General features: G+C 66.8%; 3 protein-coding genes across 8 annotated transcripts; 2 read left to right on the forward strand and 1 right to left on the reverse strand.

Moving 5' to 3' along the window:
• Window positions 1-160: 160 nt before the first annotated feature.
• LOC115342022 (thymidine phosphorylase) lies at window positions 161-4,064 on the forward strand. The gene is given in 11 exon segments (XM_030015763.1): window positions 161-249; window positions 286-703; window positions 1,174-1,376; window positions 1,483-1,581; window positions 1,673-1,802; window positions 1,927-2,045; window positions 2,130-2,249; window positions 2,251-2,293; window positions 2,751-2,981; window positions 3,533-3,673; window positions 3,751-4,064. Coding segments are annotated over 10 exon segments (1,686 nt in total). The 5' UTR covers window positions 161-249; window positions 286-309; the 3' UTR covers window positions 3,957-4,064.
• On the forward strand, window positions 3,565-5,417 carry LOC115342023 (protein SCO2 homolog, mitochondrial). The gene is made up of 2 exons (XM_030015764.1): window positions 3,565-3,673; window positions 4,644-5,417. Exon 2 carries the CDS (start codon window positions 4,651-4,653, stop codon window positions 5,386-5,388), a length of 738 nt encoding a protein of 245 aa, XP_029871624.1. The 5' UTR covers window positions 3,565-3,673; window positions 4,644-4,650; the 3' UTR covers window positions 5,389-5,417.
• A 143-nt stretch (window positions 5,418-5,560) lies between these two features.
• NCAPH2 (non-SMC condensin II complex subunit H2) lies at window positions 5,561-15,928 on the reverse strand. 6 transcript variants are annotated; one of them, XM_030015762.2, is made up of 21 exons: window positions 15,675-15,927; window positions 14,906-15,206; window positions 13,997-14,098; window positions 13,488-13,543; window positions 12,004-12,079; window positions 11,216-11,287; window positions 10,950-11,029; window positions 10,325-10,476; window positions 9,851-9,940; window positions 9,459-9,568; window positions 9,274-9,345; window positions 9,001-9,067; window positions 8,590-8,697; window positions 7,699-7,752; window positions 6,992-7,062; window positions 6,726-6,807; window positions 6,503-6,568; window positions 6,303-6,355; window positions 6,095-6,196; window positions 5,862-6,011; window positions 5,561-5,777 (listed from the first exon to the last, which is right to left on the reverse strand). In XM_030015762.2, the coding sequence occupies exons 2-21, from the start codon at window positions 15,011-15,013 to the stop codon at window positions 5,640-5,642; spliced, it is 1,809 nt and encodes a 602-aa protein (XP_029871622.1). In that variant the 5' UTR covers window positions 15,014-15,206; window positions 15,675-15,927; the 3' UTR covers window positions 5,561-5,639. The 6 variants fall into 6 exon arrangements, with proteins under 6 accessions (XP_029871622.1, XP_040979691.1, XP_040979690.1 ...); XM_041123757.1 differs by having other exon boundaries at window positions 9,851-9,943; XM_041123756.1 differs by having other exon boundaries at window positions 9,851-9,946; window positions 10,328-10,476; window positions 11,216-11,290.
• Window positions 15,929-15,952: the final 24 nt, after the last annotated feature.

The raw sequence follows: 15,952 nt of genomic DNA on the forward strand, positions 1-15,952 counted from the left end.
TCCCAGCTCTGACCACAGGTCCCCACGCCGGCCACTCACCGCCCCCCCCCGTGACCCCAGAGCTCTTGGCCCCTCGGCAGGCGCCCACCCCTGTCCATCCAACCCCCCAGGGCCGGGGCCACCCCAGTGGCTGTGGGGGTCACCGAGACCCCACGCAGGATCTCGGGGTGTGAGGTGGCACTGGGGGCACCAGCCAGGGAGGGGGCACTCCTCAGCGAAGTGCCATGGGACACCCCCCCCGTGCTGAGGGTGCCGTGGGTGCTGCACGTGCCGCGGGCGTCACGGGTGCCGTGGGTGCCGTGGGAGGGGATGCCGAGGGCTGTGCGGGACCCAAGGCAGTGGTGGCCACGCAGGGTCCTCGGGCATCGCCTGGGGTTGCCCCGTGGGGAATTGGGGGGGACTGGGGGGGACGGGGGGGGGGGGCAGCCCTGCCACCCACCCGCTCCAGCCTCTCCCCGCCTGGCCCGACCCTCGCTCGCTGCCCCTGGGGACAGAGTCCAGCGCCGGAGACGCCTCCCTGCCGCGGGCACGGGGCCAGCCTGGGCAGGAGCGGGTGCCGGCCGTGTGGGATCGGGGATGGCCGCCCAGGCCTCCCTCCCGGTCCTCATCGGCAAGAAGCGGGATGGCGAGCGGCTGGAGGAGGAGGAGATCCAGAGCTTCGTCCGCGGCGTGACGGATGGCACCGCGCAGCAGGGCCAGATCGGTGGGCGCACGGCGGGGCGGGGGGACGGTCGGGGGGGGGGAGGCAGAAGGGGGGTCGTGGCCGCGGGACATGGCAGGGGACGCAGCCGAGGGCACGGTGGGGGCCGTGGCACAGGGATGTGGTGGGGAACGTGGCGGAGGCGTGGGCGGCACAGACCCGGGGGTGACATCACCGCGGGACCCGGCGCGGGGACGTGGCCGAGGCCGGCGCGGTGGAACACATGGGGGGACATGGGTGGGGGTCCCCAGCAGCGGGTGGGGGACAGGGGACCACAGCAGGATGGCGAGGCGAGCCCTGGGATGTGGCAGGGGGACACGGCTGGGGACCACCCGGGGGGGACAAGAGGGAGACTCCCGGGATGGGGCAAGGATGCCAGAGCCGGGGGCTGCAGGGCCCTGTGGTGGGCTCCCGGGGAGGGCGGCAATGGGGGGGGGGGGATCACCCCCACCCACCCACTGTGCCCCCCCCAGGTGCCATGCTGATGGCCATCCGGCTGCGGGGCATGGACGCGGCGGAGACGCTGTCGCTGACGCGGGCCATGGCGGCCTCGGGGCGGGCGCTGGCCTGGCCCCCCGCCTGGCGGGGGCTGCTGGTGGACAAGCACTCCACGGGCGGCGTGGGGGACAAGGTCAGCCTGGCCCTGGCCCCCGCCCTGGCTGCCTGCGGCTGCAAGGTGAGCGGGGGGGGGGGGGGGGGGAACAACACACGGGCCGACGGGGTCCCCACGCCCCCCCCCCCCCCTGAACACCCCTGTGCCCACCCACCCCTCGCACCCGCAGGTGCCCATGATCAGCGGCCGGGGTCTGGGCCACACCGGGGGCACGCTGGACAAGCTGGAGGCCATCCCCGGCTTCCGCGTCTCCCAGAGCCCCGAGCAGGTGAGGGACGGGGACGCGGCCACCGCCACGCCGTCACCCCGCGGGCACGGGGGGGACGGGGTGTCGGGATGCCGACGGGAGGTCCCACCAGATGCAGAGCATCCTGGAGCGGGTGGGCTGCTGCATCGTGGGGCAGAGCGAGGAGCTGGCGCCGGCTGACCGGGTGCTGTACGGCCTGCGGGACGTCACCGCCACCGTCGACAGCCTGCCCCTCATCACAGGTATGGGGTACGGGGGGGGGGGGGGGGGGCCGGGGTCGGGCACGCCGGCTCCGGGCACGGCCAGGGAGGGGGTACGCGGTGGGATGAAGGCAGCGGGATCCCAGCGAGGGTACCCCGGCGCCAGCCTCCATCCTGAGCAAGAAGGCAGCGGAGCAGCTGTCGGCGCTGGTGCTGGACGTCAAGTTTGGGAGCGCGGCCCTGTACCCCACACCGGAGAGCGCCCGGGAGTTGGCCCAGAGCCTGGTGAGCCCCCGGCCCCCCGCCGCAGGGAGCCCGGGACGGTGGGCGCTGGGGCTGAGCCCACCGCTCGCCCTGCCCTGCCTGCAGGTGGCGGTGGGCGAGCGGCTGGGCATCCGCACGGCGGCCGTGCTGAGCCGCATGGACCAGCCGCTGGGCCGCCGCGTGGGCAACTCGCTGGAGGTGCTGGAAGCCCTGGAGTGCCTGGAGGGGGGGGGGTCCCCCCGACCTGCGGGAGCTGGTCACCACCCTGGGTCAGCCACGGGGATGGGGGACGGGGTGGGGGGGGACCAGGAGGCCACGGCCCGGGGTCCGCACACACAAGCCCCCCGCCCTGCACCCCCCGCCCCCAGCCTCGGGGTCCCCCTCAGCCCCGGCCTGACCCCCCTCCATCGCCCCGGGGACCTTTCCTGTGTCCCATGTGTCGTCCTCCCCCCGGCCTCAGGGTCTGTCCCCCCCCCCCAGCAGCAGCCCTGTCCCTGCCCACACACCCCAGGGTCCCCTCCCATGTCCCCGTCCCCCTGACCTGCCTTCCTGCCCCCTCCCCGTCCCCCTATCCCCCAACCCATACCCCCTGGGTCCCCCCCCACCTGCCCCCCAGAGCCGGTGCTTCACCCCACACTCTCCCACCCACCGCGCCCCGGGGGAGGTGGGGGGGGGGCGGCGAAGCAGGGGTCCCCACGGGCCGGGGTCCCAGCCCGCGTCCCGCAGGGGGGCTGCTGCTGTGGCAGTGCGGGCTGGCCGGGGCGGCCGAGCGGGGCCGGGAGCGGCTGGGGCGGGCGCTGGACGACGGCTCGGCCCTGCGCACCTTCGAAGCCATGCTGGGGGCGCAGGGGGTGCCCCCCGCCACCGCCCGACGCCTCTGCACCGGGACCCCCCCCCAGCGCTGCCAGGTCCTGGGGCAGGCAAGCGTCCGTGAGGAGCTGCCCGCGCCGCGGGGAGGTGAGCGGGGAGGGGGTGGCCCTGCCCTCCCCGGCCCCGCACGCCCCCCACTTCGCCCCATGCTCCCCCCGCAGCCCTCGGGGAGGCCGAGGGCTGCCCCAGGGTCCCTCTCCCCGCACACCCCTGCCCCCTCCCCTCCTGCCCCCCACCCTCGTCCTCTCTCCCCATCACCCTCCGGGGTGCTCAGGGCTCCCCTGGCTTATTCCCCCCACGCCGGGGTCCCTGCCTGCACCCCCTGCCCCACGTCCCCCGTGCCTGGGGCTCCCCACACCCCCCACAACCCTCAGGCTCCCCATTCCCCAGCCCCCCGGGGGTCCCTGCCTGCACCCCCTGCCCCACATCCCCTGTGCCCGGGGCTCCCCACACTCCCCCCCACCCCAGACCGTGCACCTCTTGGGGTCCCTGTGTCCCCATTCTCCCCACCCTGGGGTCCCTGCCTGCACCCCCTGCCCCACATCCCCTGAAGGAGGGGGTCCCCACACACCCCAGCCCCCGCACCCCTCGGGCCCACTCCCAACCCCCCCTCCTTGACCCCCCCGCCCCCGGCCCAGGCTGGGTGCAGCAGGTAGAAGCCCTGCCGCTGGCCCACGTCCTCCACGACCTGGGGGCCGGCCGGGCGCGGGCCGGGGACCCCATCAACCCCCGGGTGGGCGCCGAGCTGCTGGTGGCCGTGGGGCAGCGCCTGCGGGAAGGTAACCGGGGGTGGGGAGGAGGGTTGCCGGGCCCCCTCCCCCGTGACCCCCCCGCCCACGGCCGGCCCTGCCCGCAGGCGAGCCCTGGCTGCGGGTGCACCACGACGGGGTCCTGGGCGCGGGGGGGCGCGGGGCCCTGCAGGCCGCCCTGCGCCTGGCCCCGGGGCCGCCCCCCGCCCCTCCGCCCCGACTGGCCGAGATCATCCTGCCCCCCGGACCCCCGGGCCCCCCGGCAGAGGCAGGGACCGCGGGGGCCCCCCCGGCCCGCCGGGACGGGCGGTGAAGCCGCGCTCCTGCCCGCTCCTGCCCGCTCCCGCCCGCGCCGGGCCGGCGTCACGTGGTCACGACCGCATCGCCCCGCCCCCTCCCCGCGGTCACGGTCCCGCCGGGCGCGGCGGCGCCCCCTGGCGGAGGCGCGGCGGGACGCGCAGGCGCGCATGCGCCCTGCTCGCCCCGCCCCTTTCGCGTGTGTCCGTCCCGCCCACCCACTCCCCGGTGCTTCCGCTTCCGGGAGTAGCGGCGCGGCGCGCAGCGTAGGCGGGACGGGGGCCGGGGTCAGAGGGCAAAGGTCAGTGGGGGCGGCGGAGGGCACCGGTGGGGGGGTGGCGGGCGGAAGGGTGGGGTCAAAGGGCGGCGGGTGGGAGGGGGCGGCCGGGCTGGGACCCAAGGGCGCCTGCAGGGATGGGGGGGGGGTCAAAGGGCACCGGTGGGGCGGGGCTGGGGGTCAGAGGGCAGCGAAGGGGGGGTGAGGTGAGGGGTCAAGGCGCAGCAGGGGGGCAGGAGGTCAAAGGGCAGCAGCAGGAGGGGGGGGGCAGGGCCGGGGGAGTCAAAGGGCAGCAGGGGCGGTGGGGTGAAGGGTCAAGGGTCACCAGGTGGAGCAGTGGTGGGGCCAGCGGGTGGCAGGCACAGGGCGGGGGGCAGAGGGCAGCAGGCCGTGTTCCCCCCCTCGCCATCGCGCCCCTCCCCGCAGCCCCACCATGTTCCGGGCCCTGCTGCCCGCCCGCCGCCTGCTGCCCGCCCGCCGCCCGCCGCTCCCCCGCCGCAACCTGGCGGCGCGGGCGGCGGCGGGGGAAGGGCTGCCGCTGGGACGGCGTTTGGCGGTGGTGGCGGCGGCGGGGTCGGCGGCGGCGGCGGCGTGGCTGTACCTGCGGGAGGAGAAGGGGCGGCGGCAGCGGGCGCGGCGGCGGGCGGAGCTGCGGGCGTTGGCGCTGGGCCAGGGCGACTTCCGGCTGCTGGACCAGGAGGGGCGTCCGCGGCGGAAGGCCGACTTCCGCGGGCAGTGGGTGCTGCTCTACTTCGGCTTCACCCACTGCCCCGACGTCTGCCCCGAGGAGCTGGAGAAGCTGAGCCGAGCCGTGGAGCTGCTGGAGCGGGAGCCGGGCCTTCCTCCCCTCCAGCCCCTCTTCATCACCGTCGACCCCCAGCGCGACGACGTGGCGGCCGTGAAGCGTTACGTCCGGGATTTTCACCCCCGGCTCCTGGGGTTGACCGGCAGCCCCGAGGAGGTCCGGGCGGCCGCCGACGCCTACCGCGTCTACGCCAGCGCCGGCCCCGAGGACGAGGACGGCGACTACATCGTGGACCACACCGTCCTCATCTACCTGCTGGGGCCCGACGGGCTCTTCCTCGACTACTACGGACGCAGCAAGACGGACGCCCAGATCGCCCAGAGCGTCCGCCGGCACATGGAGACCTACGAGCCCCTCCTCGACTGAGGACAATAAATACGCCTGCGCCCCCAAAATGCCTCCCGCGGCTCCGGGTGGGCGAGGGGGGGGGGGGGGGCACCCCTGTCGTCCCCCAGGCCCGGCCCCAAGAGGAGGGATTGGTGCCAGCCCCCAGGGAAGGGGCTTTTCCCGCCCTGGGGACCCCCACCACAGCAGAGCCTTTACCAAAGTAGGGTTTTATTACTAAGAGGTGGGGGGGGGGGAGCAGCGAGGGGTACGCAGAGAGGGTGGGTGCTCGCTCAGGGGCAGGCGGAGCGGGGCTGGAAGGCGTGGAAGCGCTCCTGTGGCCGCTGGTAGGTGAGGAGCCGCAGGCGCGCTGTGTCCAGCGCCTCCTCCAGCCCCGGGTCCTGCGCCAGCTCCACCACGGAGTCGTTAGCCTGGAGGGGAGAGGGACGGAAGGAGAAAGGGAGCGGCGGGTGGGCTCCGCAGACCCCCCTGCTTTCTGCCCCCCGCACACTTACCAGCTGGAGGGTGGCCAGCATGTAGCGGCACACCTCGAAGGGGGGCTCCCCCGCCACCAGGCTGGCAAAGGACCGCCACTCGCCCAGGCACCCGCAGCTGCTCACCAGCGCGTCCCCGTAGCCGTGGATGTCGAAGGTGGCTCGCTCCTCCTGCGGGCAGAACGGGCTCAGGCGCCGGGAGGGGGCTGCCGGTCCCCTGCCCGCCCCGGCCCCCTGCCCGTGTGGGTCCCTGCCTGTTCCTGCAGCAGCGGCCCGATCCTCTCCTCCCAGCAGCGGATGCGCTGGGACAACTCCGTCTCCTGCGCGTACTTCTGGGAGTTGGCGATGAACAGCTCCTGCGGGGAGAGGGGAGCAGGGACACCCGAACCTTCCCATCGCCTCCCCCCACCTCGTCATGTCCCTGCCCCATCCCCATGCCATCCCCCTGTCGCAGGCACCTACCACGTTCCTGCGCACCAGCTCCTCGTAGCCCAGTGAGCCCAGGTCGGGGGGGTCTGCGGGAGGGCAGAGCGTCACCAGCAGCAGCACTGCACAGCCACCCCCTCCCGCCGATCAGCTTCCCCCCCCACCCCGCTGCAGCACCGAGGCCGTGGGGCTTGTGCCAAGGGGCGCGCGCTTGCCGGACCCCCACCAGGGCTCACCCAGGGCTCCTTCCCCCAGCTCCTCCGGGCCCTCAGCCTGGATGTCCTCGTGCTCCATGAAGTCACCTGCCAGGAGGGGAGACGCGCTCAGTGCCCCCCCCCCGGCACCCACCAGCCCCCCTGCCCCGGGCCTGGCCTCGTCTCGATAAGGGCTGCCAGCACGGCGGGAGGGGGCAGGATGGGACCCCCGGCTGAGGAGGGGGAGTCTGGGGTGCTGAAGTACCTGCTCCTTCATTGCAGTCAGCCCCGCGTTCCTCCTCCAGCAGATCCGGCTCCTCCTCACACGGCAGTGGCCACAGCGGCTCCTGGTAGAGAACAGCCATAAGCCTCCCCTGCAAGGGACCCCGTGGCCCACCGGGGCACGCAGGAGGGGTGCAAGGCACCAGGCCAGGAGCCCCCCCTGCCCTAGGTGTCCCCCCCTGCGAGGGCAGGCAGGGGTCCCAGCGAGCCCAGCTCCCCCCGGCCCTGCCTGGTGCAGTGCCCACTCACCGCCCGGCTCTGCAGCTTCCTCTGCGCTGCCATCCGCAACTTCTGCTCCTTCCAGTACAGCACCTCCAGCTCTGCGCAGAGACGGGGCGCACAGCCCTGGGGAGCTCCTCTGCACCCCGGGGGGGGACCCAGCCCCTCTAGCCCCCACCTCCCAGCAAAGCCCCCCGCCGGCACACCGCAGCTGTCGGGGTGCCTGCCCAGGCTCCCCTCACACGGTTTTGGGGCCGCAGGCAGGTGTGATGCCTGCCCTTCCCCTCCGTCACACCAGTCCCCCGGCCCCCCCCCGGCACACGAGGGGCTCTGCAGCCAGCGGAGGCCAGGTTTGGTTCAGCCGGTTTGCAGGTCTGCCTTTTGAAAGGGGAAGAGCTGCAAAACCTAGAAATCGCCTGTCATTCCTAAGCTAGAACACCCTCCTCCAGCCCCGACAGCAGGGCTCTCCCGGTGCTGCCTGTGCCCCCTGCCGCGAGCTCCCCTGGCAGAGCCCTGCCGCCGCGGCTCTGGCTCTGCTCCCTCCCGGGTGTTCGCCCCAGCCTAGGCTCCTCAGCGAGGCTTCCCACAGCTTTCCAGCCCAAAGCCCACCCAGGGAGGCTGTGCAGCACAGGGCACGGCTGCAGTACAGGGCATGGCTGCGCCTTTGCCTGTGCTCAGAGCCACGGGCTGGGAGCGGAACGGCACCTCACCGACACGCCCCACCGCGTCCCGCTCACCTGTGAATGTCGGCCCTTTCCTCCTGGTTTTCCTGCTGTCGGCAACGTTGTTATCTGGGGGAACCAGAGAGGATTAAAGTTACGAACCATCACAGATGCCAACTCCGTCAACGCTCCCAGGGAAGCCAGCAGGGAGAACAGGCATGCAAGGGGGGCTAGCAGCAGCAGGCAGCCCTTCGGTGACAGCACCACCGACTGCTGGACTACCGTCGCAGTGTGCAACAAGCCGGTTGTCACCTCCAGAGCCACCTCCTTTCCCCCCAAAGGCATCCTGGCCATCCCCGGGACAGCCACCAACAGCTCCAGTTCCCAGGGTCTAACGCAGCCTGCTCCGGCCAGGGAAAGTGCAGCCCCACCGTGGGAGAGGGGGCAAGGCGCACAGCGGGGGCCGCCTCAGCAGCCCGGGAGCAGGGGGGACTCCTGCTCCAACCTCTCCTCCTCCCCTCGCAGTACAACCCACCCACGTTTATAGTTAGGCCGCTATTATTTGACTCTCCTTCTGCACCTGCTGTAAACGTGTCCTGTTTAACACCCTGCTGAGGTGGAGAGCTCTGGCCAGCTGCTTCCATCTCAGATAATTTGTCCCTTTCTCCTTGGTGCCTTGGTTAAGGTACAAGCCCAGGCGAGGACATCCTGGGCCAACAAAGGCAATTCACATCCCACTCAGTAAATGGGATGGAGTTGCTTGGGCAGCTCCAGCAAGAGCAAGACCGGACCACAGACAGAGGCTGCTACAGGACCAAAGCCGCTGCTGAACGGGGCCAGCCAGGACTGGAGCACCCATGGCAGAGGGATTTGGGCAAGGCGATTCCTGGCAGAGAAGGATCCTGCTGACAGCCTGGCTGGATCACGGTGGGATCCTGCGGGAAACACGACGGCCACGATACTCACAGGCTGCAGAGAACCATTCCATGAAGTCCTGGAGCTTCCTCGGACCCTTCCTCTTCCGCTTGCCACCGACGACGTCGTCCAGGCCGTGTGGCACCAGGAAGGGTCTCCCTGGAGGCAGGCAGAGATCAGCAGCCCTGCGCAAGTGGCACTCGGTGCCGCGGGGAGAGTCCCGTGCCGCTGCTCCAAGCGCAGCCCAGCCACCCCCGACGGTCCGGCACAGGGCAGCTGCCCCTCTCCCAGGCCCCTCTGCCCATCATGGAGCTGGGAAAGACCCACCGTGGCTCTGGGGACGCTGAAGGACAAGTGGCTGGGAAACGGAGCCTTGCTGCCCCTGCGCAGCCGGGCCCTGCCCATCCAGGGCAAACCGAAACCCAGGGAGCAGCCCCTCTTCCCCAGCTCCACCTCAAATACCTTTCTTAAACGGCTTGTCCTCGGAGTCACCGAAGGGGTCGAGGCTTTGCCATGGATCCAGCATCTCCTGGCAGAGGAGCGAGCAGAGATGAAGCCGGCAAAGCTCCCTGCGGCACCCTGGGGTGGGCACACGGGAGCCACCTGGCCCCAGCAGGTCACCCCACCATCGGCACCAGTGCAGCACGGAGCATGGCGGAGAGGGCAGGGATGTCCTGGGGCTTCCCAGTGTCCCATGTGGACAGAGAGAGACTCCCCACCTCTGGGCCCCCATACCTTGAGGCGGGCTTTGGGGTCCTCGGCAGGGGCTCGCTCCCGCAGCACGTACCCCTTCGCCCAGGGCATGCTCTGGCAGACACAGAATGAGCTGGTGAGATTCCCACAGCGCCAGGCAGCGAAGCACGGGGCTCCGGGGAAGGAGTGAGGCGGCAGCACTGCCCTGAGCCCCTGCCCACACCTACCCTCTGCACCTCAATGTGTTCGTTAGCAGCCAGAGTCATTTCCACATCGTCCTCCAGGGCCCCGGGCACGTCGTCACCTCTGCTGTCAGCATCGTCTGGTCCTGTGGCACCTGGTGGGGGGACTAAACAGTCAAACACCGTAAAAGCCTCTGGGCTCTCCCATTTCCACCCCATCTGCCGTGGAGCTCCTCCAGGGAGCCTCACTTGTCACGGCCAAGTGGCCAGCTGAAGCTGCTGAGAGGACCAGACTGCCTCGATACAAGAGGGCAGGAGCATCCCATGCGGCAGCAGCTGCCTGAAGACATACAGCCCTGCCCAGCCCGGCCAGACACACAGGCAGGAAGGACAAATGGCCAGGCCTCCCCTCAGCCCGCCGACCACGCACATCTCACCTCTGTCTGCGGAAAAGCTCAGCGCCTGGATGGGAGCCCTGCCGGTGCTGACGCAATCCCTCCTGCTGCCAAGGACGCAGGACGGCGCTCCTGCCGAGGTGAAAGAGACAAGAGGTCACCAGCAGCCCCCCAGCAGGTGGGCTCCCACACCGCCCCTGCCTGCAGGAGCCCCAGCCACTGGCACTGACAGAGAGCAGCCTCGATGCTGCTCCTTCCCACCGGCCCCTGGCGAGCCTGACAGCCACAGGCAGGCTCCCCGCTGCAGCCAGGGAGCGGGCAGGGGGCAGCTGCCAGCATCAGCACCCTGCCCTTGCCCAGCACCTGATCACCTCCAGCAACGAGGGGCCCTGCTCTTCTGGCAGGCCGTTTTGCTGGAGGCAGGCAGCCAGCAAAGCACCCCAGGGTGCCTCCCACCTGCAGTGCTGCCTCCCGGCCAGCAGGTCCGCAGAGATCCGTGCCCCGAGTCCCCCGTACCCGCCGCTCTGCCGGGGCTCCCTTCGCGCTGCTGCTCCTGCGGGCAGATGGGGGAGAGGCCTGCCGGCTCCAGCAGAAAGGCTCCAGTGGTGTGAGGGGTGCTCATGTTCATCCGGAAATCCTTCCGGCTGGCGAGGATCTCCCCTTTCAGGCTGAGAGCAAAAACCCATCAGGGGACCCCCGAGACCAGGCTCTGCCCTGTCCTACTGGGAGCCCAGGGAGGGGGGCACTGGCCTGCCTCAGGGGGAGCCCCACTGGAGCGTCCCCAAAGCCAAAGCCCCCCTGCTCCAGGGGATGCGGGGGGGAATCATCAGCCCCAGCCCTCCCGCTGGCCATTCTCAGCTTCTCTGGCCCAGCAAAGTCACGCTCGGATTTCCCAGCATAGCCCTGGCTTGTCCCTCCCCTGGGGACCCTCCTGCCCTGCCCTCACCAGAGGGCTCCACACCTCCCAGCTGTCCAGGGCCTGTGGGATTATCCTGCCTGCCATCCAGTTTTAACTGGGAAAGCACTGCTTCCTTGGCTAAGGCACAGGGAAAGCCCAACCCTACTACAACAACGGGAGTGGGGGGTGACACCAAGTAAACCCATGGGAAGCGGCTGAGGAGCACGGCAAGGGGGCTTTCACCTGAACAGAGGGTTGTCCCTCTTGTCAGCCTCTTCCGGGGGGACCAAAGACATCGGAGTCAAGGGAATGACGTTCACAGTCTGCAAAGGCAAGCAGGGTGGGATGGAGACCGGGGAAGGCGCCCAGCACGGCACAGTGCTGCCTGGGTGCCACCGTCCCCACAGAGCCTGGCTGGGATGGCAGCTGGCCCTGGGCACCCGTGGGATTCATCTGGGAAAACCCTGACGCAGGGAGGGACAGAAAAGGAGGAGAGTGGCTTCTCTTACTTTGGGCTGATGATCCTTCTTCATGTCCACATTCACCTGGCTGCTGTCCCCGATGTCGTCCAGGGAGAGGAACTGCTGAGAGAGCCCCACCAGCGGTCACCCCGGCTCAGCCTGCCGGGCTGCACCGCCACCGAGGGACCCTAACCCTCCCACAGCTGCACCACGCAGGCGGGACAGACCCAGTGGCAGAGACGATGGAGCTGCAGCTTTTGAGCTGCTGTAGCAGGGCAGGAGTGGGGCTGTGGCGTGCAGCACTGTGTGGGCAGCACCCACCGGGCAGGAGGAAAGCAAGGAAGGAATGAAGGTGCCCGCTCCCACGAGAAAGGTCCAGCCCAGGCAGCCGCCGCACTCCTGGGGGACAGAGTCCCGAGAGATAGCCCAAGTTAAGGATTAAGGGAAGGAAGGCTAAGCCCAGGGTGGGTGGGGGGAGGTCCCCACACGCTGCACAGGGGCTAGCTCTTCTCCAGGAGGGCTGCGAGGTAGCGGTTGATGTCCTGTGGAGGCCAGCACAGCAGTGTCGTGACAAAAAGCTCACCAAGTCCTCCCACCGTGCCCAGGGGTAGATGTGGGGCTAAATGCCCCGCTGCTAGGGAACAGCAGGAAAGCATACACAGGAGACGGCAGCCACAGCGCCAGTCAGAAAGGGGGGAGCGCTGGGGGCACCCCCCGCTGCCTGCAGCCCCCTCGTACCCTTGCAGCCCAGCAGCCGAAACCAGCTCTGCCTGCGCACGCAAGCCACCGAGTGCTCCGCTCCCCACGCCGCGACGGGGCACAGACACCCCTCTCACCTCCTCCTCATCAGCCCCAAAGCTCGCGTCAGTATCTTTGCCATCCTGCTGCACGGAGCTGGGCTGTTTTTCCCGCCTGAGTCAGGGAGCAAAACACATGGTCAGGATCTGCCCGGGGCAGCAGGGAAGGGCTGGAGGCGAAGTGGCAGCAGGTTCCCTCCAACCCCACTGCAGCCGCTCTAAGCAGGAGCGTGCCACGGCACTACGGACAGCACGGAGAGATGACGGTGCGACCGCCGGCACCACCAGAGAGCTGTGCCATCAGCACACTCGAGCTAATGCGCTCTTGGTGCTCCTCTGCGCCTGCCCAGGAGGGCAGTGGGGGGCTGCAAAGGAATTGGGGCTTGTGGGAAGAGGGGATCCAGCCTGCCCGACAAAAACAAAAACATCCTGCCAATTCCAGCTCAGAAGCTCTGTTACAGAAACAGAAGGGAACGTTTCACTTCAATGCCAAAGGCACAGAAATAATTGTCAGAGACTTTCAGAAACCTCCGCAGCGGCTTCGCCTTGCTCCAGCCTGAGCAGAGCAGCTTTCAGGTCCTCTGCCTCGGCCTCCCCAAACAACTGGCAATATTTCCTTACAAGCAGGGCTCACGGCTGGGCAGGGAGGTTCCTTCAGGAAGCTCATTTGCATGGTTGGAGCCAAGCAGTTGTTCGGAGCGAGGTGCAGCACAAAACCCCCATCTTTCCCCAAATCCCCAGTCTGAGCGCAGACAGAAGGGTGCTGTTAGCCGACCTCTCCTCAGTGGAGAGCATGTTCAGAGCTGGCGCCAGGCTGGCAACAGGCAAGTTACGCAAGGCATCTTGGAGAGCTGCAGCGGCAGAGCCCCACTTTCAGCAATAAGGGGAAGAATAAATCCCAAGCTGCTTTGCCACACGAGACAGTTTATTCTCTGCTAAGATTTACTCTGCGGGACGCTGGGCGCTGCCCTCTCCTTACACAACAGCAAAGCACTGCAGCAAGAAACCACAGGATGATGCCACTGGAAGAGCACATGGGGATGAGCATCGCCCCAGGCACTCTGGGCTGAAGCAAGTCCCACCAGGGGACTTTTCTGCAGCCACAACAATCCTTCTGCTTCAAAGAACTTTTTACAGGGCTGGAGACTGATGCGGCAATAGATTTGTTTGGTTTTTTAAAGCGATGATTGCCTAGTGGCAGAGTGGTGAGTAGCAGCAGAAGCAAGGCTCAGAGCGGGAGTGGGGTCACGAACCTTCCCACAGGCTCTCTCTGCAGGTGGAGGGCACAGTTTCGTCCCCAAGAGGACGCACAGCTCATGAGTTCTCGGGGCAAGCACTACTGAACTTCGGCAAGAAAGAAAGCAGGGAAGAGCTTGGGCCTTAACATGACGCAGAGGGAAAGAGCAGCAAGGCAGGAGCACGTGGCAGCATTTTCTGCCAAGGCAGCAATGGAGCGCTGGAGGGGAGCAGCCCTGAGCCCCTGGAAAAGCTGCCTCCCAGGGGGTGGGGGGAGCTCTACTTACTTTTTATTGGAGATGAAGTCGAGCATCTGGTAGACCAGCAAGTAGAGATACTCCACCTGCAGAATAGCAACCAGACTCTTGGAGAAGGAGAAAGCAGCTCCCAGAAAAGCTACTCCAGTTGATGCCGGGATGAACCACCACCCTCCCCTTGTCCCCAGGCAGCTGGAGTTTAATTTCTTGATAACTTTGTTATTCTTTTCACTGTTGAAGCCATTCTGAGGCCAGATTTGGGGAAGCAGGGTTTTTGTATTCCACCCTCTAAAGTGCTGAACAGCAAAATTCTTGCTCTTTTCCAGGCTGTTGACCCCAACATGTATAAAGGGGTTGAGTTTAGGAATTATAAATTTATATACTTTCATTTCCATTAGTCATTATTACATTCAAGTCTTTCATATTCCCAGAGCAGCCCCCGTGGAGCTCAGCCTCAGGACTACCGGCTGAGGGATCACAGAACGGGCAGGGCGACAGGACCAGGGCCACGACTCAGCAGTCGCTGCCGGCCTCCTCACCTTCCTACTGTAGACGCAGGCGGAGCCCTGGATCAGCAGGGCCGCTTCTACGAAGTTCATGGTGGTTTTGCCATTGTCAAAGGAAATGCAGATTTGATCCAGCTGCAAAATACGCAAAAGAAGGAAAATGAAACGCAGATTCACAGGCTGGATTTGAGGGTAGCACAGGGAGAGGGAAGAGTCAAGCATGCCAGCAGCACACAGGGAGGGGGGGGGGCTGCGGGGGTGCAGACAGAAGGCCGGCCCGCTGTCGTGGTTTAACCCCAGCCAGCAACTAAGCACCACGCAGCCGCTCACTCACTCCCCCCCCACCCAGTGGGATGGGGAAGAAAATTGGGGAAAAGAAGTAAAACTCGTGGGTTGAGATAAGAACGGTTTAATAGAACAGAAAAGAAGAAACTAATAATGATAATGATAACACTAATAAAATGACAATAATAATAATAAAAGGATTGGAAGATACAAATGATGCACAATGCAATTGCTCACCACCCACCGATCGACGCCCAGTTAGTCCCCGAGCGGCAATCCCCCCACCCCACTCCCCCCAGTTTATATACTGGGCATGACATCACACAGTATGGAAAACCCCTCTGGCCAGTTTGGGTCAGCTGTCCCGGCTGTGTCCCCTCCCAGCTTCTTGTGTCCCTCCAGCTTTCTCACTGGCTGGGCGTGAGAAGCTGAAAAAATCTTTGAATTTAGGCTAAATATTACTCAGCAACAACTGAAAACATCAGTGTGTTATCAACATTCTTCTCACACTGAACTCAAAACGTAGCACTGTACCAGCTGCTAGGAAGACAATTAACTCTATCCCAGCTGAAACTAGGACACCCGCGCAGGCAGGGCTGAAGGGCGTCACCCTCGACCTCCCCAACCCAGCGCAGGGGACGTAGGGCCCCCCCTTACCTCCTCCAGGTACTCCCCAAGCTGGGCAGCCACATCCACCTCCCAGTTCTTGGTGAGGTCGCGGATGGGCTGCAGGAGGTGCAGGAAGCGTGATTCCACCTCCGCCATAGCGGCAGCTCCCAGCAGAGGAGCTCACAGCCTGCTCAGCAGCTGGGGAGATCTGCAGGGTCTTTAAACAGGCTTAAACCACCTGTTTCTCAACAGATGATCCCGTGGGTGACATCTGAGGGTTGCAGGTCACTTAGAGTTGGGTGCAGTTGATGCCTTGTGGTAGTCAACTAGTGTAGAAATCTGAAGTCAACTGGATTCCAACAGAAATATAAATTTTCAGTAAACACAGAATCATTTAGGGTGGAAAAAACCCTTAAGCTCATCAAGTCCAACCGTTAACCCAGCACTGCCAAGTCCACCACTAAACCACGTCCCTAAGCACCATGTCTACACATCTGTTAAACACCTCCAGGGATGGTGACTCCACCACTTCCCTGGGCAGCCTGCGCCAGGGCTTGACAACCCTTTCGGTGAAGACATTTTTCCCAATATCCAATCTAAACCTCCCCTGGCACAACTTGAGACCATTTCCTCTCCTCTTATCGCTTGTTACTTGGGAGACAAGACCGACCCCCACCTCGCTACAACCTCCTGTCAGGTAGCTGTGGAGAGCGACGAGGTCTCCCCTCAGCCTCACAAAAAAAAAAAAAAAAAAAGCAGAACACCACCAGACGAGCACCCGAGAACCCAGAACCAGAAAACCAACGCCGTCTTTCACCTCGCCAGAGCAGCCGGAGATCAAGCCGCACACAAAAACCGCCGGGACAGCCGAGCCACTCCGAGACAAAACACCAGCACCAAACCCGCCCGCCCCAGGCGGACGCTGCCCGCAGCCGCGGGCTCCCCGGGGCGGGTGCAGGGTCCCGGCGGGACCAACCCCCAATCCCGCCCGTCACCAGACCCCGCCGCCGGCGGCAGCGGCGGCGATCCCCCTCCCCGCCGCCATTTTGTCTTTCCCGCCCGACGTGAGGCGCGCGGGGCTGCTGCGCGCTGACG

This window comes from Aquila chrysaetos, chromosome 5 (genome assembly GCF_900496995.4).
Source record: "Aquila chrysaetos chrysaetos chromosome 5, bAquChr1.4, whole genome shotgun sequence".
In the NCBI taxonomy this organism is placed as follows: Eukaryota; Metazoa; Chordata; class Aves; order Accipitriformes; family Accipitridae; genus Aquila; species Aquila chrysaetos.

What these genes read in the sequence shown, in the direction of transcription:
- LOC115342023 (XM_030015764.1), top strand. Translation starts at nt 4,651, where the DNA reads ATGTTCCGGGCCCTGCTGCCCGCCCGCCGCCTGCTGCCCGCCCGCCGC.
- NCAPH2 (XM_041123756.1), bottom strand. Translation starts at nt 15,013, where the DNA reads ATGGCGGAGGTGGAATCACGCTTCCTGCACCTCCTGCAGCCCATCCGC. An exon ending in AGGGACAACCCTCTGTTCAG is followed by an intron (nt 10,477 to 10,949) that starts GTGAAAGCCCCC and finishes TTTTGCTCTCAG; the next exon opens with CCTGAAAGGGGAGATCCTCG. An exon ending in GGAATGGTTCTCTGCAGCCT is followed by an intron (nt 7,753 to 8,589) that starts GTGAGTATCGTG and finishes TGGTTCCCCCAG; the next exon opens with ATAACAACGTTGCCGACAGC.